Genomic DNA, 26,828 nt, shown 5'->3' on the forward strand with positions numbered 1-26,828 from the left:
CGGGGACACCACCCTAGAAGGGAGCTCACCGTAGGCATCCTCGTCGGGCTCCCCGTTGCTGGCCGAATAGTACTCTATGACCGTCCTGTACACGCTGTAGCCTAACTGCTTGTACATGTTGACTGCAACTTGGTTAGACACTCTTACAAAGAGATCAACAAAAAATCCACCCTTTCTGTAATTAAAAAAAAAAAAAAAAAAAATTAGAATTGGAGAAATCCTTGAAAATAATACTTACATAATTTTTAAAACTACTTTGACTACTATTCATAGGATGGTACTATGGAACCCTGCAGCTGATTACATCATGTTAGCAATTTTTACTGCTGAGGATTTATAGCAATTATTTTGCAGTACAAAAAGATAACTTCGTTTCTATAACGTTTCAAAACCTACAGGTTTTCTTAAAAGATAAAACTTTAAAGAAAGCTTTTTTTTTTTTTTTTTTTAACCACAATTCTGTTACCTGGCTTTAAAAAATTACTGTGTATTTGATATTATAGTAATTGATATGTTCATTTTACCAATTAGTCATACAATAGTTTCACCCATATGCACAAGTTAAAGGTTTTGAAGAAAGCACCAGTGTGGCCTTGTGTAACTACAGGACACTGGTCACAGCTCTGAAGCCCCTGGGTCCCTCTGGTCAGTGACAGCCCCTTTCTTACCCAGGTCTCCATGTCCTGCCTGACTCGTGTGATCATCAGCGCCTTGCCTTATGCAGTAGACTTACCACCTGTTCTGGTTTAATTTCTCCTGTTTGTGAACGTCACCTGAATGGAGTCATACTTCATCTACTCTTTAGTGACTCGCCTCTCAGTCGGTACTGAGTCAGCCCCGGGGCAGCTGGAGCTTGTCCGTCCTCCCTGTGTTTTAGTGTGTCCCTGTATGGACACACTATGAGATGTCTGTGGTCCTATACGTTATCAACTATGCTGCTACGAGTATTTTTGTTGTGGGTCTTGTGGTACGATATCTAAGGTCTGCAGTTAGGAGTGTCACTGCTGGCTCACAGGGACACCTTCAACTTTATCAGATAATGCCTGTCTCCCAGCCCACGTGTGCCACCTGACACTCCCACAGGAGCGGGTAGACCACCCCACAGGGGTGGCTTGGAGCAGCTGACATTTTTATTTTTGAAAGTCTTATGATACAGTGGCATCTCAGGGCAATTTCAGCTGGCATTTCTGATTACTAACAAGGCTGATTATATTTGTGTCAACCATTTCGATTTCTCATTCTGTATGGTCTTTATTGGTCTTTCACACATTTTTTATTTTTCTCCCCCACCTGTAGTTCTCTCTGTATTCTGGATATTCAACCTTGTGTAAAGGACGGTGCAAGTCTTTTCCCCAATTTGCAAATCTTTTTCCAGTTTGTGACTTGTCATTATCCTTATGTATCTTTTGATGAACAGAGTTACCGCACTGTAGTTAAGTTGAATATATGAACCTTCATTTTACAGTTAGCACTTTTCAGGGCTTGAGAAGTTCTTTTCTACCCTGAGGTCATGGAGACACTCTCCTTTGAAGGTGCTCCTAAGGGCTTTTTAGTTTTGCTCTTCACATACAGGTTCTTAATAAATATGGAATTGATCTGTGATATGATAAGGTACGAATGTGGGAAAAATCTTTTCCCATATGGATATCCAGTGGTGCCACCACGTTTATTGGAGAAGTGTATCCTTTCCCCACCGCTGATGTGCAGTTGCCTCCTCCAAGGTGTGTCTAGATCCATGTGTTCCTGAGTCTGCATCTCGAATTCTGTTCCACTAGCCTAGACAATTACTCCACTCACTTTTTTGTTGTTCAGGAGTGTCTTGCCTCTTTTTGGCTCCTTCCCTTCCCTCTAAGTTTCAGAATCAACAAGTCGCACAGAAAAGACTTGACATTTGGGCTGCAGTTACGCTGACTCTGTGGATCAGTTAGCTGTCTACTGTAGAGACAGGTAACTCTATGCTGCAGAGGCAGTTCCTCCCTCCACTTAGGTAGGTCATCTGTACTGTCTCTGGGTAAAGTTGTATAAACTTCAGAGAGGTCTTGCACAGCTTTTGTTAGATTTCTCCTAAGGGCTTAATATACTGATGCCAATGCAAATCACATCCTCTTCTAAATGTTACTGTTTGTGTAGAAAAGCAATTTAATTTATACTAAAACTTTATATCCAACAACAACTTAGCTTAACTTTTATTAAAATTCTAAGCATTTGTAGATTCCTTCCTGTAGGTTTTCTATTTGTACTATCTTATCTATCCAAAATAACGGTTTTGTTTCTTCTCAATCCTAACTTTTATTTTTCTTGCTTCACTGTATGGTAGAGGATTCCCAGTAAATTGCTGCAGAGAAGCCGACTTTAGGCATCCTGTCCTGTCCTGTCCCGGAAAGCATTCAATGCATCACCACTCATCTTTACTACAGGTTTTCAGTAAATACTCTTTTTTCAGGTGAAGTAAGTAATAAGTTTTCCCTTTCTATTGCTAACAACAGTTTTTATCAAGGGTGAACACTGGGTTGTATCAAAGCGTTTTCTACATTTACTGAGATAAAAAAGTCTTCTTCTTCAGCCTATTAACTGGTAGAATACGTTCTAATATTAAAACAAACTGCCCCTGATATGTCATCCTTTTCATGAATTGCTGAATCCATTTTGCTAAGAATTTTCTGGGACTTTGCATCTGTCATGAGATTTTCCTTCCTCATGTCTCTTGTCAGGTTTTGTGATTGTTCCCTTTTTGTGTGTAAAAGTAAACTTAGTGTCATTATTTCTTAAATTGTCGGTGAAATTTGCCACAGAAGCCATAGCTTTCTTTGTGGAAAGATTCTGGCTACTGACTGAAATTAGTTAAGGCAGGGGTCAGCTTGCAACCTATTTTTAATGCTGCTCTCAAGCTAAGAATGGTTTTTTACAATTTTGAAGGGTTGTTAAAATACATATATGAAAGCAACAGAGACTGGAGGTGGCCTGTGAAGCCTTAACGGTTACTGTCTGGCCCAGAAAAAGTTTGTTTGACCCCTGTTCTGTACCCTTAATCAATTTCTGATTGTCCTGACAATTAGGAAGAGGCACGTTCGCATCTCTAATTATGAGGATTTGTCTATTTCTTCTTGTAGTTTTGTCAGTTGTTGCATTTTTACCTTGAATTTGTCACTGGGTACATAAAATTTTTAATTATTACATCTATCTCCCTGATTAACATCTTATCAGTATGCAGACCCTTTTTTATTCTCATAATTATTGAACTATAATGTGACTGTTGTTAATTTAAGCACACCCTCATGTGGTTAGAATTTGCATGATAATTTTAAAAATTTCTTTACTTTCGATCTTTCAGTATCTTTATACGTATTTCCTGTAAATAGAATACAGTTCTGACAGTCTATCATTTTTTAATGTTACTGTCCTAAGAATACTTAACATGAGATCTACCCTGTCAATAAATTTTAAATGTAAACTATCTTTGAGTGTAGGTATACAATGTTATACATCAAACTCTAGAGCTTATTCTTCTTGCTGAACTGAAACTTTATAGTAACTTCCCATTTCCCCCTTCCCCAGCCACCACCATTTCACTCTTCATGAATTTAACTACTTTAGGTGTCTTCCTGTGACTGGCCTACTTCACTTGGCATAATGTCTTTGTCTTTTAACTGGAGTCATTAGTCCATTAACATTTACTGTTGTACTTATCAATTATATTTGGATTCATTGCTACCACCTTATTCATGCTTTTTATTTGTTTTGCTACTTTAGCTTCCTTTTTTCGTCTTTTGAATTGATTTTTATTCTTCTATTTTTCTCTTTGGATATTACATACTGTTTCTGTTTTTAGTGTACACATGTAATCTGTACATTAAAAATACATGTATATATGTATGTGTGTATATATGTATACACACACACACACACCCCCCCCATACAAATATAGGTCACTTAAATCTTAGCAACTACTGTAAAGTAATGAAAGTTTAGAAACTGCAAGGGAAGGGAGCACAGTGGTTTTCTACTCTAAGAGATGGTCTATCCTATAAATACATTTAAATCTGATGTGCAATTAGAAGAACACAGTTCCTGAGTCCCTGTCAACTATACATGATAATGCCAAATACTTGTTTTCAACAAGATATGCCATTAACCAATGTGTGTAAACTACAGTCTTGCTAAAGATTTTCTCCTCTTCTGTGTTCACTCTAGGAAGAATTTTTTAAGTTCTTAAGGACTAGACTTTTTCAGCTAAATTAAGAATGAGCTCAGGTTCCTCTTGCCCTTGACTTGGCTCAGTGTTTTCAGGCCATGGTTACTTCCTTAACGTTCCACTTTAATGGATTTAATAAAAGTAAGTAACACATAGTGAGTGTTTGTTTGATACATAAAACAGGTCTGAAAAAAGCCACAATGTTTGCAGTTCTCAAACTCATGGAGGTGCATATTTCCAACGTTTGGGGAAAACATAGGCAAACCTTACATGTTGGACACTGGCAAACTACTAGAGCTTTATATAGTTCACAAATACACATCATATCACATTATATTCCTTTTGGTGACTGACATAGTATCTTTACGAAGCCAGGCTTTTGGCAGTTCCTGTGATTAAAAAGCCCAGGACCACATGAAAATCAACATGAAACAAGAATGCTGGCAGTTCTGCAGAATCTGGTTCCAAGGTTTGAGAAGCCATGCAATGCCCAGCAGGTGCACACATCTCATTAGGAGGTAACCCCAGTTATTTAACAATGAAATGGAAATATTTTTTTCTTTCAATTTGTTTTTTCCGAATAGCTACTAGCTTGCTGGGACACAACTGCTTAAGACTACACTTTTCTTTAGCCTCGGGCACTATGAAAAAATTAACTGAGATGCCAAGGACAGTGTTAACAGAGAATTTGGAAACACCTGCCACAGTGGCAAGAACACTAACAGAAACCTTGAGGGCTAGATTTTGATTCCACCAATTACCCAGCTCATAAGCCTATGGCAGGTCACTCACTTTGCCTTAATTTTCCGCAGTGGCCAAACAGGGACAATAATATCACTCTTGAATATGTGACAGAATTGTTGTAAGGACTATTAAAGGCTGAAAATGAAATTCCTATGAAACTGTGCATCATGACAGATATTCAATCTGAAGGAAAAACTCTGATAAAACGTTCACCAAGAGAAAACTCAAATGGTTAGAGTTCAAAAATCATTTGCAAAGCAGGTGCCTACCTTTCTGAAATCTCCTCTAATAACTCCATAAGCTTAGCAGCCAGACCAAGGCGTCGGAATTCTGGGGCAACAGACAGAGCTGTGACATGCCCATGCCACTCTTCCCTCGCCACCGAGCCTTCTGCTTTGCCCATGACTGCCAATGAAAGATCACATCCAGTAACTAAACATGAGGATTTACACATACAGAAAGGCTGTTTGGTACATGACGATAAAGGAAACTAATGACCAACTTATGATCTTCAAGTAATACTTAAAAGTCATCTAGCTAATTGTTATTAATGCTTTTACTTGATATGTATTCTTAAAAATATCTACATTTCATGTGGGTATGTACGTGCGTCATGTACACATAACAGACAATCTACAGCTCAAATTTTTGTTAGCAACGCGACCAAGTCTGTCTGGGTCACTGCTGTTATCCCCTGGGCCTAGCATAGTACCTAAAACAGAAGGGATCAGTGAGCTGTCAAATGGTTGAAAAGGAAATAAAATTATGGGCATCATGATTATACTTCCAGTTCTGTGATCAATCTAAAATAATCAGTTAAAACCTATATTTTAATCTCAACTGCCTATCCAAAAAGGTACTAGTGGTATTATACTTACTGTAACCCATTAACTCTCCACCAGGGGCCTCTGCAACGATGAAGTACTCTGGCCAGTGGGCGAGGTACTGTAAGTAAAAAGGAATCCCATACTAGAGTCTTGTTAAGGAGGATGCAAAGTAATGGACAGTCAGATTTCTTCATGAAAGGGGTATTTCGAAGTTTCCTTTAAAAAAGCATATTGTTTATCCCCAGCCATATGTATGACTTCTATAATCAATTTATTAGATGAAATATTTAGGTTAGCACTAATTTTTAAGAAAATTGCCTGAATGTATAAACTCAAATGTGACTGGAGACAGTAGCATCCAATAGACAGCAGAGAACCAGGCTCCCAAGTTCTACAGTCTGTCTCCCTGCTGCTGCCAATGTGTCTAGATCCCTGCACAGCACTTTATCGATAATCACCTGATACTCTTAACTCGTTTACTGTCTCCCCTTAGAACACGTATGCCATGTTCTCTCTATCCCTGGCACTTGGCAAACAGCACATGCTCAGAATGTTTATTTTTCCATAATTGCACTGGGAAATTAATGACTAGTTCCTACATTAGCTTCAGCCATGGGACAGTGAAAATAACTTTAAACTTAAGTATTTCCAGAGGCTACTTAACAAACCCAGTTTTTCCCCTCCACCAATTCAAGGTCTCCATTTCTAGTAATGCAAAAAAAAAAAAAAAAAAAGCTGACTTAAAAGTGAATGCCTGAGTACCGCTCAGTACTTAACTCTTCAACCCTGGTGTCCTTGCTGACTTGTACTCATTCCTGTCCTTCTTAGTATAAGCTGGCTGATGCAGTTCTATAAGGGGACACCATCAACCATTTTTTTTTTAAACTTCCTGGAAAATCTGTTCAGTGTAAATTCTTCAAACTCTCCTCTGAAGGACTGCCTTTATTCTGTCTCTTCAAACATAACCCTTAACATGGCAGCCAACAAGTCTTTCTGCCATCCAGCCACTGACATCATAACCATCTCTTCTCTGGCTACTGGAGGAGCCCCTGGCTCAAGCTCATGGACCAAGAAGCCCTGGCAGGTTACTCTGAAACATGGCCTCACCTGGATTATGGGACTTTTGCCAAAAACTTTTAAGTGTAACGGGAAGCACACCACATAAACTGATTTGCATCCTAATACTTTCCCTTATATACAGTGAAAAGTTTTCTGTCGTTCAGAATTCTTCAAAATCCTTTTACTTTTTTATAAACATGGAGAAGTCTTTAATAGGTCATAATTTTAAAAATACAAATGAAAATTGAGGTTTTTTTGCTTTTTCCACTCAACTTTGTTTCTGATATGTAGCCCTGTTGTTGCATGTATCTATAGTTGATTTTTACTGCTGTTACTGACATAACTCAGGGGCTAACAAAATAACAAACATTTTCTATAAAGAGCCAGATTGGGGGGTGGGGGGAGTGGGTGATGAATTGGGAGATTAGGATTGACATATACACTATTGATACTATGTATAAAATAAGATAACTAACGAGAACCTAAAGTACAGCACAGGGAACTTACTCAATGCTCTGTGGTAACCTAAATGGGAAGGAAATCCAAAAAAGAGAAAATATATGTATATGTATAACTGATTCACTTTGCTGTACACCTGAAACTAACACAACACTGTAAAGCAACTATACTCCAATAAAAATTTAAAAAGAAAACAAACAAAAAAGGAGACATTAAATATTCAAGGCTGTGTGGACCATATGGCCTCTGTTGCAGCTACTCAAACTTTGAAAACCCCAACAAAACAAAGGAACTTCTCTATGTGGAAAAGGCCACAACTAGAATCAAGAAAATTACAAATGGGAAAGCTCACTGGTAAAGGCAAACATAAAGGCAGGAAACCATCCACACATAAATATGGTATCAAAATCAGCAACCATGAGAAGCGTACAAATGCAGGATACTGGAAATACACTGGAAATTGAGACCAGCAACTTAAAACAATCTTGTAGTTATACAGACTGCTATATCAAAACCTCATGGGAACCACAAACCAAAAATCTACCATAGATACACACACAAAAAAGAAAAAGCAATCCAAACAACACTAAAGATAGACATCAAATCACAAGAGAAGAGAACAAGAGGAAAGGAAGAAAAAAGACCTTCAAAAACAAACCCCAAACAAAACAGCAGTAAGAACATTTATTGATAATTACCTTAAACGTGAATGGATTAAATGCTCCAACCAAAAGACACAGACTGGCTGAATGGATACAAAAACAAGACCCATATATACACCACCTACAAGAGACCCACTTCAGACCTAGGGACATATACAGACAAAGTGAGGGGATAGAAAAAAGTGTTCCATGCAAATGGAATTCAAAAGAAAGCAGGAGTAGCAATACTCATATCAGACAAAACAAACTTTAAAGACTGTTACAAGAGATAAGGAAGGACACTACATAATGATCAAGGGATCAATCCAAGAGGATGTAACAATTGTAAATATATAGGCACCCAACATAGGAGCACCTCAATACATCAGGCAAATGCTAACAGCTATAAAAAGAGGAGTCGACAGGAACACAATAATAGTGGGGGACTTTAACATGCCACTTTCATCAATGGACAGATCATTCAGACAGAAAATCAATCAGGAAACACAGGCCTTAAATGACACATTAGACCAGATGGCCTTAACTGATATTTTATAGAACATTCCATCCAAAAGCAGAATACACTCTCTTCTCAAGTGCACATGGAACATTCTCCAGGACAGATCACATACTGGGCCACAAATCAAGCCTCGGTAAATTTAAGAAAATTGAAATCACATCAAGCATCTTTTCTGACCACAAAGCTATGAGATTAGAAATCAATTACAGGAAAAAAAAAAACTGTAAAAAAACAAACACGTGGAGGCTAAACAATATGTTACTAAACGACCAACGGATCACTGAAGAAATCAAAGAGGAAATCAAGTACCTAGAGACAAATGACATCAAAAACACAGCAATCCAAAACCTATGGGACACAGCAAAAGCAGTTCTAAGAAGGAAGTTTATAGCAATACAGTCTTACCTCAGAAAACAAGAAAGATCTCAACAACCTAACCTTACACCTAAAGCAACCAGAAAAAGAACAAAAACAAAAAAACCAAAAGTTAGTAAAAGTAAAGAAATCATAAAGAGCAGAGCAGAAATAAATGAAACAGAGACAAAGAAAACAACAAAAAAGATCAATGAAACTAAAAGCTGGGTCTTTGAGAAGATAAACAAAATGGATAAACCTTTAGCCAGACTCATCAAGAAAAAAAGGGAGAGGGCTCAAATCAATAAAATCAGAAATGAAAAAGTTACAACTGACCTCACAGAAAAACAATCATAATAGACTACTACAAACAACTGTATACCAATAAAATGCACAACCTAGAAGAAATGGACAAATTCTTAGAAAGATACAACCTTCCAAGACTGAACCAGAAAAAAATACAAAATATGAACGGACTAATCACAAGTACTAAAGTTCAAACAGTGATGTAAAAACTTCCAACAAAGAAAAGTCCAGGACCACATGGCTTCACAGGCAAATTCTATCAAACATTTAGAGAAGAGTTAACACCTATCCTTCTGAAACTCTTCCAAAAAACTGCAGAGGAAGGAATACTCCCAAGCTCATTCTATGAGGCCATCTTCACCCTAATATCAAAACCAGACAGATAACACCAAAAAAATTACAGGTCACTATCACTAACGAACATAGATGCAAAAATCCTCAACCAAATACTAGTAAACTGAATCCAACAATACATTAAAAGGATCATACACCATGATCAAGTGGGCTTTATCCCAGGGATGCAAGGATGCTTCAATAACCGCAAATCAGTGCGATACACCACATCAACAAACTGAAGAATAAAAACCATATGATCATCTCAAAAGATGCAGAAAAAGCTTTTGAAAAAATTCAACACCGACTTATGATAAGAACTCTCCAGAAAGTGGGCATAGAGGGAACTTACCTGAACAATAATAAAGGCCATATATGACAAACCCACAGCTAACATCATTCTCAATGGTGAAAAGCTGAGAGCATTCCATCTAAGATCAGGAACAAGGCAAAGATGTCCACTGTCAACACTTTTATTCAACATAGTTTTGGAAGTCCTAGCCATGGCAATCAGAGAAAAAGAAATAAAAGGAATCCAAATTGGAAAAGAAGTAAAATCGTCACTGTTTGCAGATAAAATGATACTATACATAGAAAATCCTGAAGATGCTACCAGAAAACTACTAGAGCTCATCAATGATTCTGGTAAAGTTGCAGGATGCAAAATTAATACACAGAAATCTCTTCCATTTCTGTTCACTAACAATGAAAAACCAAAAAAGAGAAATTAAGGGAACAATCCCACTTACCATCACATCAAAAAGAATAAAACACCTAGGAATAAACTTACCAAGGGGACAAAAGACCTGTACTCTGAAAGCTATAAGATGCTGATGAAAGAAATCGAAGATGACACAAACAGAAAAACATACCACGCTCTTTGATTGGAAGAATCAATATTATCAAAATGACTATACTACCCAAGGCAATCAGATTCAACTACAATCCCTATCAATTAGCAATGGCATTTTTCACAGAACGAGAACCAAAAAAATTTTAAATTTGTATGGAAACACAAAAGACCCCTAATAGCAAAAGCAATCCTGAGAATGAAAAACAGAGCTGGAGGAAATCAGGCTCCCTGACTTAAGGCTATATTTACAATGCTACAGTCATCAAAACAGTATGGTACTGGCACAAAAACAGAAATACACATCAATGGAACAGGATAGAAAGCCCAGAGATAAACCCACGCACCTATGGTCAACTAATCTATGACAAAGGAGGCAAGAATATACAATGGAGAAAAGACAGTCTCTTCAATAAGTGATGCTGGGAAAACTGGACAGCTACATGTAAAAGAATGAAGTTAGAACACTCCCTAACACCATACACAAAAATAAACTCAAAACAGATTAAAGAATTAAATGAAGGCCAGACACTATAAAACACTTAGAGGAAAACACAGGCAAAACACTCTGACACAAGTTGCAGCAGTATCTTTTTTGATCCACCTCCTAGAGTAATGCAAATAAAAACAAAAATAAATAAATGGGACCTAATTAAACTTAAAAGCTTCTACACAGCAAAAGAAACCATAAACAAAACGAAAAGACAACCCACAGAATGGGAGAAACTATTTGCAAATGAAGCAACTGACAAGAGATTAATCTCCAAAATATACAACTAGCTCATGCAGCTATATATCAAAACAACAAACCCCCCAATCAAAAAATGGGCAGAAGATCTAAATAGACCTTTCTCCAAAAAAAAAAAGATGGCTAAAAAGCACATTAAAAAATGCTCTACATCACTAATATCAGAGAACTGCAAATCAAAACTACAATGAGGGAGGGAGGAACCAAGATGGCAGAGTAGAAGAACATGCTCTCACTCCCTCTTGTGAGAACACCAGAATCACAGCTAGCTGCTGGACAATCATCGACAGGAAGACACTGGAACTCACCAAAAAAGATACCCCACATCCAAAGACAAAGGAAAAGCCACAATGAGACGGTAGGAGGGGCTCAATCACAGTAAAATCAAATCCCATAACTGCTGGGTGGGTGACTCACAGACTGGAGAACACTTACACCACAGAAATCCACCCACTGGAGTGAAGGTTCTGAGCCCCACGTCAGGCTTCCCAACCTGGGGGTCTGGCAACGGGAGGAGGAATTCCTAGAGAATCAGACTTTGAAGGCTAGTGGGATTCGATTGCAGGACTTCGACAGGACTGGGGCAAACAGAGACTCCACTCTTGGAGGGAACACACAAAGTAGTGTACGCATCAGGACCCAGGGGAAGGAGCAGTGACCCCAGGGGAGACTGAACCAGACCTACCTGCTAGTGTTGGAGGTTCTCCTCCAGAGGTGGTGGGGGGGGGGGGGCCTGTGGCTCACCGTGGGGACAAGGACACTAGCAGCAGAAGTTCTGGGAAGTACTCCTTGGCGTGAGCCCTCCTTGTCATCAGCCCCACCAAAGAGCCCAGGTAGGCTCCAGTGTTGGGTTGCTTCAGGCCAAACAACCAACAGGGAGGGAACCCAGCCCCATGCATCAGCGGTCAAGTGGATTAAAGTTTTACTGAGCTCTGCCCACCAGAGCAACAGTCAGCTCTACGCACCACCAGTCCCTCCCATCAGGAAACTTACACAAGCCTCTTAGATAGCCTCATCCACCAGAGGGCAGACAGCAGAAGCAAGAAGAACTACAATCCTGCAGTCTGTGGAACAAAAACCACATTCACAGAAAGACAGACAGATGAAAAGGCAGAGGACTATGTACCAGATGAAGGAACAAGATAAAACCCCAGAAAAACAACTAAATGAAGTGGAGATAGGCAACCTTCCAGAAACAGAATTCAGAATAACGATAGTGAAGATGATCCAGAACCTCGGAAAAAGAATGGAGGCTGAGATCAAGAAGATGCAAGAAATGTTTAACAAAGACCTAGAAGAATTAAAAAACAACAAACAGAGATGAACAATACAATAACTGAAATGAAAACTACACTAGAAGGAATCAATAGCAGAATAACTGAGACAGAAGAACGGTTAAGTGACCTGGAAGACAGAATGGTAGAATTCACTGCTGTGGAACAGAAAAAAGAATGAAAAGAAACGAAGACAGCCTAAGAGACCTCTGGGACAACATGAAATGCAACAACATTCGCATTATAGGGGTCCCAGAAGGAGAAGAGAGAGAGAAAGGACCCGAGACAATATTTGAAGAGATTTATAGTCAAAAACTTCCCTAACATGGGAAAGGAAATAGCCACCCAAGTCCAGGAAGCGCAGCGAGTCCCATACAGCATAAACCCAAGGAGAAACACGCCGAGACACATAGTAATCAAAGTGGCAAAAATTAAAGACAAAGAAAAATTATTGAAAGTAGCAAGGGAAAAACGACAAATAACATACAAGGGAACTCCCATAAGGTTAACAGCTGATTTCTCAGCAGAAACTCTACAAGCCAGAAGGGAGTGGCATGATATACTTAAAGTGATGAAAGGGAAGAACCTACAACCAAGATTACTCTACCCCGCAAGGATCTCATTCAGATTCGATGGAGAAATCAAAAGCTTTACAGACAAGCAAAAGCTAAGAGAATTCAGCACCACCAAACCAGCTCTACAACAAATGCTAAAGGAACTTCTTTAAGTGAGAAACACAAGAGAAGAAAAGGACCTACAAAAACAAACCCAAAACAATTAAGAACATGGTCATAGGAACATACATACTGATAATTACCTTAAACGTGAATGGATTAAATGCTCCAACCGAAAGACACAGGCTTGCTGAATGGATACAAAAACAAGACCCATATATATGCTGTCTATAAGAGACCCACTTCAGACCTAGGGACACATACAGACTGAAAGTGAGGGGATGGAAAAAGATATTCCATGCAAATGGAAATCAATAGAAAGCTGGAGTAGCAATACTCATATCAGATAAAGTAGACTTTAAAGAATGTTACAAGAGACAAGGAAGGACACTACATAATGATCAAAGAATCAATCCAAGAAGATATAAGAATTATATATGCACTCAACACAGGAGCACCTCAATACATAAGGCAACTGCTAACAGCTATAAAAGAGGAAATCGACAGTAACACAATAATAGTGGGGGGCTTTAACACCTCACTTACACCAATGGACAGATCATCCAGACAGAAAATTAATAAGGAAACACAAGCTTTAAATAACAGAATAGACCAGGTAGATTTAATTGATATTTATAGGACATTCCATCCAAAAACAGCAGATTACACTGTCTTCTCAAGTGCACATAGAACATTCTCCAGGACAGAACACATCTTGGGTCACAAATCAAGCCTCAGTAAATTTAAGAAAACTGAAATCATATCAAGCATCTTTTCTGACCACAATGCTATGAGATTAGAAATGAATTACAAGGAAAACAACATAAAAAACACAAACACATGGAGGCTAAACAATACGTTACTAAATAACTAAGAGATCACTGAACAAATCAAACAGGAAATCAAAAAATACCTAGAGACAAATGACAATGAAAACACGACGATCCAAAACCTATGGGATGCAGCAAAAGCAGTTCTAAGAGGGAAGTTTACAGCTATACAAGCCTACCTCAAGAAACAAGAAAAATCTCAAAACAATCTAACCTTATATCTAAAGGAACTAGAGAAAGAAAAACAAAACTCAAAGTTAGCAGAAGGAAAGAAATCATGAAGATCAGAGCAGAAATAAATGAAACAGAAACAAAGGAAACAAAAGCAAAGATCAACAAAACTAAAAGCTGGTTCTTTGATAAACAAAATTGATAAACCTTTAGCCACACTCATCAAGAAAAAGAGGGAGAGGACTCAAATGAATAAAATTAGAAATGAAAAAGAAGTTACAACAGACACCGCAGAAATACAAAGCATCCGAAGAGACTACTACAAGCAACTCTATGCCAATAAAATGGACAACCTGGAAGAAATGGACAAATTCTTAGAAAGGTATAACCTTCCAAGACTGAACCAGGAAGAAATAGAAAATATGAACACACCAATCACAAGTAATGAAATTGAAACTGTGATTAAAAATCTTCCAACAAACAAAAGCCCTGGACCAGATGGCTTCACAGGTGAATTCTGTCAAACATTTAGAGAAGAGCTAACACCCATCTTTCTCAAACTCTTCCAAAAACTGCAGAGGAAGGAACACTCCACCATCACCCTGATACCAAAACCAGACAAAGATACTACAAGAAAAGAAAATTACAGACCAATTTATCACTGATGAATATAGATGCAAGAATCCTCAACAAAATACTAGCAAACAGAATCCAACAACACATTAAAAGGATCATACACCATGATCAAGTGGGATTTATCCAAGGGATGCAAGGATTCTTCAATATACGCAAATCAATGTGATACACCATCTTAACAAACTGAAGAATAAAAACCATATGATCATCTCAATAGACGCAGAAAAAGCTTTTGACAAAATTCAACATTTATGATAAAAACTCTCCAGAAAGTGGGCATAGAGGGAACCTACCTCAACATAATAAAGGCCATATACGACAAACCCACAGCAAACATCATTCTCAATGGTGAAAAACTGAAAGCATTTCCTCTAAGATCAGGAGCAAGACAAGGATGTCCACTCTCACCACTATCATTGAACATAGTTTTGGAAGTCCTAGCCACGGCAATCAGAGAAGAAAAAGAAATAAAAGGGAATACAAATTGGAAAAGAAGTAAAACTGTCACTCTTTGCATATGACGTGATACTATACATAGAGAATCCTAAAAATGCCACCAGAAAACTACTAGAGCTAATCAATGAATTTGATAAAGTTGCAGGACACAAAATTAAATGCACAGAAATCTCTTGCATTACTATACACTAATGATGAAAAATGTGAAAGAGAAATTAAGGAAACACTCCCATTTACCATTGCAACAAAAAGAATAAAATACCTAGGAATAAACCTACCTAGGGAGACAAAAGACCTGTATGCAGAACACTGTAAGACACTGATGAAAGAAATTAAAGATGATACCAACAGATGGAGAGAGATAACCATGTTCTTGGACTGGAAGAATCAATACTGTGAAAATGACTATATTACCCAAAGCAATCTACAGATTCAATGCAATCCCTATCAAATTACCAATGGCATTTTTTACGGAACTAGAAAAAAAAAAATCTTAAAATTTGTATGGAGACACAAAAGACCCCGAATAGCCAAGGCAGTCTTGAGGGAAAAAAACGGAGCTGGAGGAATCAGACTCCCTGACTTTAGACTATACTACAAAGCTACAGTAATCAAGACGATATGGTACTGGCACAAAAACAGAAACACAGATCAATGGAACAAGATAGAAAGCCCAGAGATAAACCCACGCACCTATGGTCAACTAAACTATGTCAGAGGAGGCAAGGATATACAATGGAGAAAAGACAGTCTCTTCAATAAGTGGTGCTGGGAAAACCGGACAGCTACACGTAAAACAATGAAATTAGAACACTCCCTAACACCATACACAAAAATAAACTCAAAATGGATTAGAGACCTAAATGTAAGACCGGACACTATAAAACTCTTAGAGGAAAACATAGGAAGAACAGTCTTTGATATAAATCACAGGAAGATCTGTTTTGATCCACCTCCTAGAGTAATGGAAATAAAAACAAAAATAAACAAATGGGACCTAATGAAACTTGAAAGCTTTTTGCACAGCAAAGGACACCATAAACAAGACAAAAAGACAACCCTCAGAATGGGAGAAAATATTTGCAAACGAATCAACGGACAAAGGATTAATCTCCAAAATATATAAACAGCTCATGCAGCTCAATATTAAAGAAACAAACAACCCAATCCAAAAACGGGCAGACCTAAATAGACATTTCTCCAAAGACATACAGATGGCCAAGAAGCACATGAAAAGCTGCTCAACATCACTAATTATTAGAGAAATGCAAATCAAAACTACAATGAGGTATCACCTCACACCAGTTAGATTGGGCATCATGAGGAAATCTACAAACAACAAATGCTGGAGAGGGTGTGGAGAAAAGGGAACCCTCTTGCACTGCTGGTGGGAATGTAAATTGATACAGCCACTATGGAGAACAGTATGGAGGTTCCTTCAAAAACTAAAATTAGAATTACCATATAATCCAGCAATCCCACTACTGGGCATACACCCAGAGAAAACCATAATTCAGAAAGAAACATGCACCCCAATGTTCACTGCAGCGCTATTTACAATAGCCAGGTCATGGAAGCAACCTAAATGCCCATCGACAAACGAATGGGTAAAGAAGTTGTGGTACATATGTACAATGGAATATTACTCAGCCATAAAAAGGAACGAAATTGGGTAATTTGTTGAGACGTGGATGGATCTAGAGACTGTCATACAGAGTGAAGTAAGTCAGAAAGAGAAAAACAAATATCATATATTTAACGCATGTATGTGGAACCTAGAAAAATGGTACAGATGAACCGGTTTGCAGGGCAGAAGTTGACACACAGATGTAGAGAACAAACGTATGGACACCAAGGGGGGAAAGCCACGGGGAGGTGGGGATGGTGGTGTGATGAATTGGGCAATTGGGATTGACATGTATACACTGATGTGTATAAAACTGATGACTAATAAGAACCTTCTGTATAAAAAAATAAATAAAATTTAAAAATTAAAAAAAACCAACTATTACTAAAACTTTCTTTGGGTTATTTGTATTGAAATATGTTAATATGTGTTTCAGACATTACATGAAATTCCTAAAAATCTTATATGTTCTGGTATAATGTTATAAGTCATAATTCTAGTTATTATTTTAAAATGTGTATCTCAGAAATAACTAAATTTCCTTGTCAATTGCATTATTATGAACTTTCATCAAATCTTAAACCGTGGTCATTTTTAAGTCTTTTGTCATTTACAGACAGTTCTGGGTGTACTCTGATGCTTTTGCAAAAATGTTCCTATAAAGGGTTTCATCTTCAAGGAATTCATGGAAAAGACTCTGACAAGTACAGGTTTCTGGTAACTGACTATACTGCTGAACTGAATGAATAAGTATTTTCGTAACTCTAATGGAAAACTGATGAATTCAAAAAAGTGCTAACAAAAGATCAAGATGAAAAAAAATTAATTACATGGGACTGAGTGAACTGATGATGATGATGATAATTTTTGTGACTTTGTTTGAAACATTGTTGGTTCTTCTGTGCTTTCTTTTTCCAGATTTAAGAAAGCCTTTTTTCTCTTTAAAAAAAAAAAAAAAATTCCAATGAGATATCATCTCACACCAGTCAGAATGGCCATCATCAAAAAATCTACAAACAATAAATGCTGGAGAGGGTGTGGAGAAAAGGGAACCCTCTTGCACTGTTGGTGGGAATGTAAATTGATACAGCCACTATGGAGAACAGTATGGAGGTTCCTTAAAAAACTAAAAATAGAACTACCATACGACCCAGCAATCCCACTACTGGGCATATACCCTGAGAAAACCATAATTCAAAAAGAGTCATGTACCAAAATGTTCATTGCAGCTCTATTTACAATAGCCAGGACATGGAAGCAACCTAAGTGTCCCGCAACAGATGAATGGATAAAGAAGATGCGGCACATATATATAATTGAATATTACTCAGCCATAAAAAGAAACGAAATTGAGTTATTTGTAGTGAGGTGGATGGACCTAGAGTCTGTCATACAGAGTGAAGTAAGTCAGAAAGAGAAAAACAAATACTGTATGCTAACACATATATATGGAATCTAAAAAAAAAAAAAAAAAAAACTACAATGAGGTTATCACCTCACACTGGTCAGAATGGCCACCATCAAAAAGTCTACAAACAAATGCTGGATAGAGTGTGGACAAAAGGGAACCCTCCTACACTGTTGGTGGGAATGTAAATTGGTACGACCACTATGGAGAACAGTATGGAGGTTCCTTAAAAAACTAGAAATAGAACTACCATATGACCCAGCAATCCCACTGCTGGGCATTTATCAGGAGAAAACTATAATTTGAAAAGATACATGCACCCCAATGTTCACTGCAGCACTGTTTACAATAGCCAAGACATGGAAGCAACCTAAATGTCCATTGACAAAGGAATGGATAAAGAAGATATGGTATACATATATACAGTGGAATACTACTCAGCCAAAAAAAAGAAGACAATAATGCCATTTGCAGCAACATGGATGGACCCAGAGATTATCATACTAAGTAAGTCAGACAAAGACAAATATCATATGATATCATTGATATGTGGAGTCTAATTAAAAAACTGATACAAATGAACTTATTTACAAAACAGAAACAGGCTTACAGATATCAAAAACAAACTTATGATTACCAAAGGGGAAACGTGGAGTGGGGGGGGGGGTATAAATCAGGAGTTTGGGATTAACATACACACACTACTATATATAAGATAGGTAACCAATAAGGACCTACTGTATAGCACAGGGAACTCTACTCAATATCCTGTGATAACCTGCAGGAGAAAAGACTGAAAAAGAATGAATATATGTATAACTGAATCACTTTGCTGTACACCTGAAACACAACACTGTAAATCAATTATACTCCAATAAAATTTTAAAAAAAAGAAAACGGCACAAAACAGAAAAAAAAATTCATTATATATTCTAGCTATTCACTTCCTGTCAGTTTTAGATATTAAAAAAAATCTGCTTTCATTCTTTCAACTTTTTAGTTTTATGCATAATGTTCTTTAAGTAGGTATTCATGTTTTAAGTATTCAATTAAAAATATTTTCTTGATTTCTACTGCTAGTGTACAGAAATGCTACTGATTTTTCAAAACTTGATCTTGGTTCTAACATTGCTGAACTCGCTTATTCTTAACAGGTTGTTCTGTTTTCTAGATAGATGAGTATTATCAATTATAAATAATGACAGTTTTATTTCTACCTTTCTCATCCTTATACTTTCTTTCACCTCTTTCTTCTTTCCAATACCTTTGGGTCAGTTCCTCTGCAACTATGGTAACGGGCAGTAGTGACAGTAGGCATTCTCATCTTACACCCAATCTTAAAGAGAACGAATCTAATTTCTCACTTACGTATAATGCTTACTGAAGGTTTTTAATATCAAACCTTTACCAAATTAAGAACGGTTCTTCTATTTCTAGCTTGTTATGCATTCTTACCACAAAAAACTACTGAACTTACACAACACTGTAAATCAACTATATTTCAATTTAAAAAAAAACAAAACTGTGAAAACCAAGGAGAAGAGCACAGACAATATGTACATTATTCACCATGGCTGTGTCCAATAAAGCTTTATTTACAAAAACAGGCAGTGGGCCAAACCTGGCCCATGCGCATTAGTGTGCCAACCCCTGACATAATTGCCTCTATTTCTTATTATCTTCAGCTTCCAGGACATTGAATTACTAGGTATTACATTACCAAAGTGCCTTCCAGAAAGACTAGCATTTACTCTGTCACTCACAGTTTATGAGACTGCTCCCCTCACCTCACCTTCATCAGCCTTGAGTTTTATCACTGCCTGAAATCCTTGGTAATTTGATAGATAAAACATGGTATCTCATTTTGGTTTTAATCTGCATGTCTTTTAACTGGTGAGACCGAACTCTTTTTAATATTTTCATAGCATCCTGTATGCCCTCTTTGTTAAATTATCAATTAATACTACCCTCCTACCCTACAGTGGACATGGCACATAACCCGGAAGTCCAGCTCTGTGTTTCACGCTCCTGAGAGTGTGGGGGTTGTATGTTAGGGTCAGAAAACCCTCACTTCACACATCTTTGCCCGTGTCTCTAGTGGGGAGCATGAGAAATACTGCTAATGTTAGCCAAAGTCCTTTTTTCACTTTAGCAACATGCCCCAATGTAAATCAGGCTCATTCCACACTCTGTTCTAGATAGGCAGGTATGGCACGAGGCAGGGGTCCACAGGATGCAGAAGGCTGCGTGGCACCTCCCAGAGGTACCCTTGGGAGTCTGGGAAGGAAACACTCACCTTCCCCTCTGTTGATCCTCCTGCCAGGAACATGGATGGGATGCGGTACGCTCGGAGCCACCTGGGCAGGACGCCAGGAACACCCGGGAACGGGAGAGTGGTTCCACTGCAGAGCCTGGTCGCTGGGGACATCACAGAGCCACCAGGACTGCTCATCCACTCCAGACTCATTCACATCAGGCAGGAATAGCCCCTCCTGCTGAAGTCACCGCTTTCTGCTGCTCACAGCTATGCTTACTACTGAGGGGCAGGGTGGGCAGGGGACTGTACTGTTCTTGATTTATGAGGTCATTATATTAGCGGCTTGTCAACAGGTGTAAGATAACTCTTGTTCCCAGGTTTTTAGTGTTTTTATTTTCAATTGCTTTCAATGTTGCTTATGTTTCCTGACCTCCAAGTTTTAAACATTTTCAGTACTCCAGTCTATTTTTTCCTTTGATCCTCTATTTTCCTTACTCTTAGTAAGTCTTCATTTAACTTTTTAAAAAAGGATACAGTTTCTGTAAGTGGATCCAAATTACTAAAAGAAACAAGAGAAATATCAACAGTAAGCAGTGTTTACAAAACCAGTTTAAATAAGGAGACTACAACTAAAAATAACATGCACAGGGAAAACAAAACATGTTAAATCCACAACTTTAAAACCAACTTTACAGCTAAGAAAGATGGTTTAATTTACCTAATGACCATGATGAGCCATCATCACAGCCACTATAAAGACATCTGTACATTTTCATTTAACTGCTGCTTCTTTACAAGTTACTTTATAGTTAATACATCATCAAAACCTTTTTTTTTTCCCCTTTGGCTGCACCAAGCAGCTTGTGGGATCTTAGTTCCGGACCAGGGACTGGACCCGGGCCCAAAGCAGTGAGAGCACCAAGTCTTCACCACCGGACTGCCAGGGAAGTCCCTAAAACCTTCCATTTTCTAAATGGCAATAAACTGTTACCAGAACTGGGGACCAACCTGGCGTGTCAGTCACAGATGGGGGTAGTAACCCTAGCCCTGCAGCATCTGACAAGCACCCTCCCTGCCAATTCCTCCTCCTCCCTCCCTCCCCCCCCCCCCAAATGCGGGCTGTCTCACCACTCAGGCTTCTGCTCGCCACTCTTCTACATTTCTGCCCCCCACTGCCCCCATTCCCATACTTTCAATTTTGTTCCCAGAGGAAAGCTCCTGATCTGGCTCTGGAGCTGCTGAGCGCCTGCCACGCCCGATCACAACACTCTCGAATCAGCGTTTCTTAAATGCACACCTGCCTCTGTCTACAAAGAACTCTGCCCCTTACTTTCCTATTCAATTAATGGAACCAATATTTTGCCAGACCCAAAAACAGCTACCTTCAACTCTTCCTCTTGCACAAACTCTTCTTTTGGACCCTTAACAACGCAGTCACACTGCATTTCTGGAGACCAGCAGTTCTTAGAATCCCTTTACACTCAAAAATTACTGAAGACCCCAAGAACTTCTGTTTATGTGGGTTACATCTATTGATGTTTAAATGTTTAAAACATTCATTTAAAAAATAAATTATACATTAATATGAATAACTTTTTTTTAAAACCAAAAAAGTCACTATTTTCAAAAACAAAAATTTAGTGACAAGAATGGAATTGTTTTAACAATTTTACAGATCTTTTTAATGTCTGGTTTAATAGAAGGCAGCTGATTTCTAATTTTGGTGCCTGTTATGCTTACTATTACACGATCACAAACCCTGAAAACTCCACTGTGCACTTGTGAGAGAATGAGAATGAAAAAGGCAAAAAAAAAACCCAAAACAAAACCCTTAGTATTATCATTAAAATGGCTTGCAGAACCCCCAAAACAATCTTGAGGCGCCCCTGGCCACACCTGGAGAATCACTAATCCATGTGGGACTCACTCTCCCCTGCTTCTCAGGACTACTCTATACCCTCTCCTGTCTCCTCAACACTCCCCCTTCCATCTCAGCTGCTTCCAATTTCAAGAAGAAAACACAGCAGTAAGAAGAAAGCTTCACCAAGGTCCCACCACCACCCCACCCACCCTAAGCCTCTGCGTCCACACTCCACCTGCTCTCCTGGACCCAGGCCTGGAGTGCTGGTGAGCAGATCCCCCCACCTCTCGGGACCCAGGACTCTGCTCCCCTGAAAGAAATGTATAAACGTGCTGCACACTTAGCCACCGGCAGACCTGACACAGTTCAGTGCTCCGTCCTCCTGAAATGCTGTCCTCTCTCAGACTCCAGACCCACCATCAGGCTTTCCTCCCACCTCACAGGACCACTGTGCCTCCTTTAACATGTGATGCCCTGGGGCACATTCCTGGAACCTCGTTTTTCCTGTCCGCACTCACTCATCACTGATGTCACCTAGCCACCTGGTTTTTTGTGTTTGTTTTTATTTGGCTGCACTGGGTGTTAGCTGCAGCACCACGGGATCTCAGTTGCCGCGTGTGGGATCTCAGTTGCGGCATGCAGGATCTAGTTCCCTGACCAGAGATCAAACCCAGGCCCCCTGCATTGGGAGCGTCAAGTCTTAACCACTGGACTGCCAGAGAAGTGCCTAGCCACCTGGTTTTAATACCACCCACATGGTGTTGACCACGAAATTTCTATCTTTAGCCCAGACCTAAACTTGAGACTCCCACGTCCGGATGCCCAGCCAACTTCTCCACCTGGGTGTCTGAGCGCCCTTGGCGGAGACCCACGTCCTATGCTGGCCTCTCCAAGGTCGAGCCCTTTGACTCCGATCCCACCTGGTGTTCTCACACCCCCACACTCACTGTTCCAGCACCGCTGCCTCCTCCTCCTCCGAAACAGGAATCTGTGCCCGTGCTACTCCCTCTGCCTGGAAGTCTCCTGCCCCCAGTGTCCACAGGCTCCCTCCCCTGCAGGTCTTTCTGCAGTGACACCTTCCCTGAACACCTCACCCAAAGCCGAATCCCCACTCACTCCCTATTTCCCTTTCCAGCTCACATTTTTTCCTTTGTACTGAACGCTAAATTCTATCTTACTCTCCCCTCTAAACTGTAAATTCCGGGAAATCCCTGGCGGTCCAGTGGTTATGACTCTGACTCCCCCAACTCGGCTCTCACTGCCAAGGGTCCGAGTTCAATCCCTGGTCAGGGAACTAAGATTCCACAAGCCGCACAGCGCAGCCAATTTAAATAAGCAAACTGTAAATTCCATAAAGATAACATTTTTTTTCTGTTTTGTTCACTACTGTCTCTTCAGCACTGGTGCACAATAGGCATAAAACATTTTACCAAGAATAAAATATTTGTTAAATTAACTGCAACATTTCTACATCCATTGCTTCTTTCAGTTACTACTGCAACACCCTACTCCAGTGATTCTCAGAGTTCTTGATGGAAGTGCCCTAATCAAAGTGAGAAGTAGGAGAAAATGAGGAGGGAGAGGAGTTCCCCTATTGGCATATTCTGAAGAAGACTTCACAAGCTACATGATTCTTGGAAATCAAATGTTTTGTTATAAATAAATGGTCATGCTTATTTTCCTTCTACTCTATTCATTTTCGTATAAAAGTGTTGACCCTCCCTAGGTCTTCGGTTAAAACTGTTTCTCCATCAGGCTTTGTCTCATCCATTCTTGAAGCTTCAAGGCACACTGTCACCTCCAGGGCCTGCACTTCCCAAACCCAAGCCTTTGTCAAGTCATCATCTCCGGGCCATTGCCAAGACCACCTAAATGGCTCACCTGCCTGGTATACCTCCTCCAGCCGGCCCGCGGCACACAGCTCTGTGGTGGCGAGCTCAGGCTCCTGGGCGGCCGGGAACGTGCATTTCCAAAAAGTTCCCGGTGCTCACGGACCACCCTAAGAACCACCCGCCTGGAGCCAATCTCCTTGATCAGTCTCCTTGCTCCGCCCACTCCCACGCAGGGCTCTACCACCTGGGCCATTCCCCTGCCCTCTCAGGACCTTAGTTTACTCACACCAAAACTGGGGATGAGAAGGGCACCTACTTCACAGAATTGTCAGGAGGAAATGGGTTACTCCAGTGCCAGGCACAGCGAGCCCTCAACAGTCGCCTTAGTTACACTGCTCCGACTGGGAGAGGCCCCACAGAAAGTTCCCCCAATAGTGGAGCAGAAGTCCAGTCTCACCAGTTTCTCTGACCGCTGAGTTACAGAAACCCGCTCCTACCATCATTCACCTCCCAGGTGTCGGCCACGCCCGCACCTGCTTCCTCCTCCAGAACCTCCTTCCTCACCCCTGTCAACACTTACCCATCTTCAAGGCTCAGCCCCTCTTTGAATGTTTCTAGCCACCTCATCTCAAGTTCTTTCCATCCTCCTGGCACTTGAATCTGAACTCTCTGGTCCCTAGTTTTCACATAACTGCCCCGGGGTGTTTAAAGTGGGTCTGGGATTGGTGGGTGCATGGATGGATGGGTGGGTGGACAGAAATGTGATGAAGCCAATGTAGCAAAATGTTAACGGTAGAGTCCAGCTGATAGTCTACACGTGTTCACGGTAAAATTCTATCAACTTTTTAAGTTGATAGAAACTTTCATAATAAAACTTAAAAAAAAAAAAAAAAAAAAAAAAGGTACCTGCAAGTCACAGTCCTTGACTTAACTCGGACGAAGGAACGTGCATGCCCTGGGCCTCCCGCAGCAGTGCCCCCGCCGGGATGCGCAGCAACAGTAACGAGACGCGCAAACCCGCCGGGCCCTGGACGGGGCCACAGTACTACCCCGCGCGGATACAAGGTAACTTCGCCACTACGGCCCCCGCCCGGAGGGGAACGCGGGCCGGAGCCGGGGGTCAGAGCCGGGCCGGCGCCCCCTGCCCCGTCCCCTGAGAGGCGCCCCCCGCCCCGCCCGGCGCCCCCAGCCCCCGAGAAGCGCCCACACCGCGCGCAGAGCTGCGAGGGGACGGCCGCCCGGCCAAGGTCAGCGGGGCGTCCGCACGTCCGCCCGGCCCCGTCCCCCCACGACCCCGGGGACGCGCCGGCGGCGGCTGGGCCCGGGCGCGCCTCACTCACATGTTGTTGAAGCGGAACAGGTCGTCGCACGTGAAGGCCCGGAGAGTGGTCATCGCGCCCCCACCGCTGGAGCCTGCTCGCCGCGACCCGACGCCCGCCCCACCGGAAGTCGTCTGGTGCGCGGCAGTCACGGGGCGGGGCGGGATGCGAAACTGCTTCCGGGCCAAGACTTGCTTAGCAACGGCGGCGGCGACGCAGCGCCCTCTGGCGGCCAGAGCCGGGAAAGCCTGTAAAGTCGGGGGTCTTCCCTCTCAGAATTTCAAAACCCCTCCTTGGAGTGACAGGGGAAAGCAGGCAGAGTGATCCTCCGGGAAGAAGACAAGACGCTGCCAGGGGTTAGGAACCCAAAGCAGAAAAGCGGGGTTCAGGACCACTTGGTGCCGCCTGGCAAATGAGGAAGGAAGCGGAGAGGGATGGGAGAATTCACAGTCCAGAGTGGCCTGTCCCAGTGATGACAGCCATGCATGTGATCGCAAATTTTCTAGTATCATGTTTCACAACATAAGAGAAAGGTGAAATTAATTGCAATTATATATATATTATTTTACCCAGTATATCAAAAATATCATTTCACATGTAATCAGTAGAAAAAAAAAACTAATGTAATGTTTTGCTTTTTTGTTTTTTTTGGTGCTAAGTCTTTGAAATCTTGTGTGTATTTTACATTTGCAGCATATTTCAATCCAGGAGCTAAACTGTCATAGGAAATTCTTGTTCTGTATTTAGATTTCATAAAATGTATGGTTAAAAAGTGGCTTGGCATACCCAAATGGTTCCAGTCATGCTAAGTTTTCAAATAACTGAATGGAATAGCAGTTTTCAAATGAAAATTTGAGTTATTTAAATAAAGGTAAAGTCCTGGGGGACAGGTTGCAGAGGTCAAGCCAACCCACATAACTGAAGTCTAAATTCAAAGCCCTCACAGCTCTTAACTGCCCTGGGGCCCTACTTGCCCCACAGGAATCTCAGCAGCTCCTGCCCAGATGTGTGGCCCAGGCAGGGCAGGTAGAGAGAGCGATGACAGAGGAAGTAGGCAGGCCCCCCAAGAAAGATGCCCCCCCCCCACCAAGGTCCAAGCTCAGCTCCAGGCACTGTTTCCAAAAGCCCCCAAACAGAGGCATGTGACAGTCCCTGGGGCACAAACTCATGTCCAAGGTTTCTACAAATGCTCCAGGAGGGCAGACTGACAACGTAAACTCACCTGCCTGCCAGGTGTTTCAACAGGGAGAAATTTCAGAGACAATTTCCTATCAGCAAAACCCAATGTGCTACATTATTTTTTTTTGAATTTTATTTTATTTAGTTTTTTATACAGCAGGTTCTTATTAGCTATCCATTTTATACATATTAGTGTATACATGTCAATCCCAATCTCCCAATTCATCCCACCACCACCAACTGCCCTCAATGTGCTACATTAAATGAATGC

General features: G+C 40.5%; 1 protein-coding gene across 2 annotated transcripts in view; it reads right to left on the minus strand.

The window, feature by feature from the left end:
• NAA20 (N-alpha-acetyltransferase 20, NatB catalytic subunit) overlaps window positions 1–25,521 on the minus strand; it is a 26,498-nt gene extending 977 nt beyond the window's left edge. Inside the window, exons 1-5 of one of the 2 annotated variants that reach the window (XM_068565243.1) lie at window positions 25,400–25,521; window positions 20,901–20,925; window positions 5,815–5,905; window positions 5,206–5,341; window positions 30–175 (exon numbers count right to left, since the gene is read on the minus strand). In XM_068565243.1, coding sequence (XP_068421344.1) covers window positions 30–175; window positions 5,206–5,341; window positions 5,815–5,905; window positions 20,901–20,925; window positions 25,400–25,452 — 451 coding nt within the window. In that variant the 5' untranslated portion in view covers window positions 25,453–25,521. Of the gene's footprint in view, window positions 1–29; window positions 176–5,205; window positions 5,342–5,814; window positions 5,906–20,405; window positions 20,871–20,900; window positions 20,926–25,399 lie in introns of those variants that run through there. The other variant, XM_068565242.1, reaches the window with a different exon arrangement.
• Window positions 25,522–26,828: the final 1,307 nt, after the last annotated feature.

The sequence above is a fragment of the Eschrichtius robustus genome, chromosome 16 (assembly GCF_028021215.1).
Source record: "Eschrichtius robustus isolate mEscRob2 chromosome 16, mEscRob2.pri, whole genome shotgun sequence".
Lineage (NCBI taxonomy): Eukaryota > Metazoa > Chordata > Mammalia > Artiodactyla > Eschrichtiidae > Eschrichtius > Eschrichtius robustus.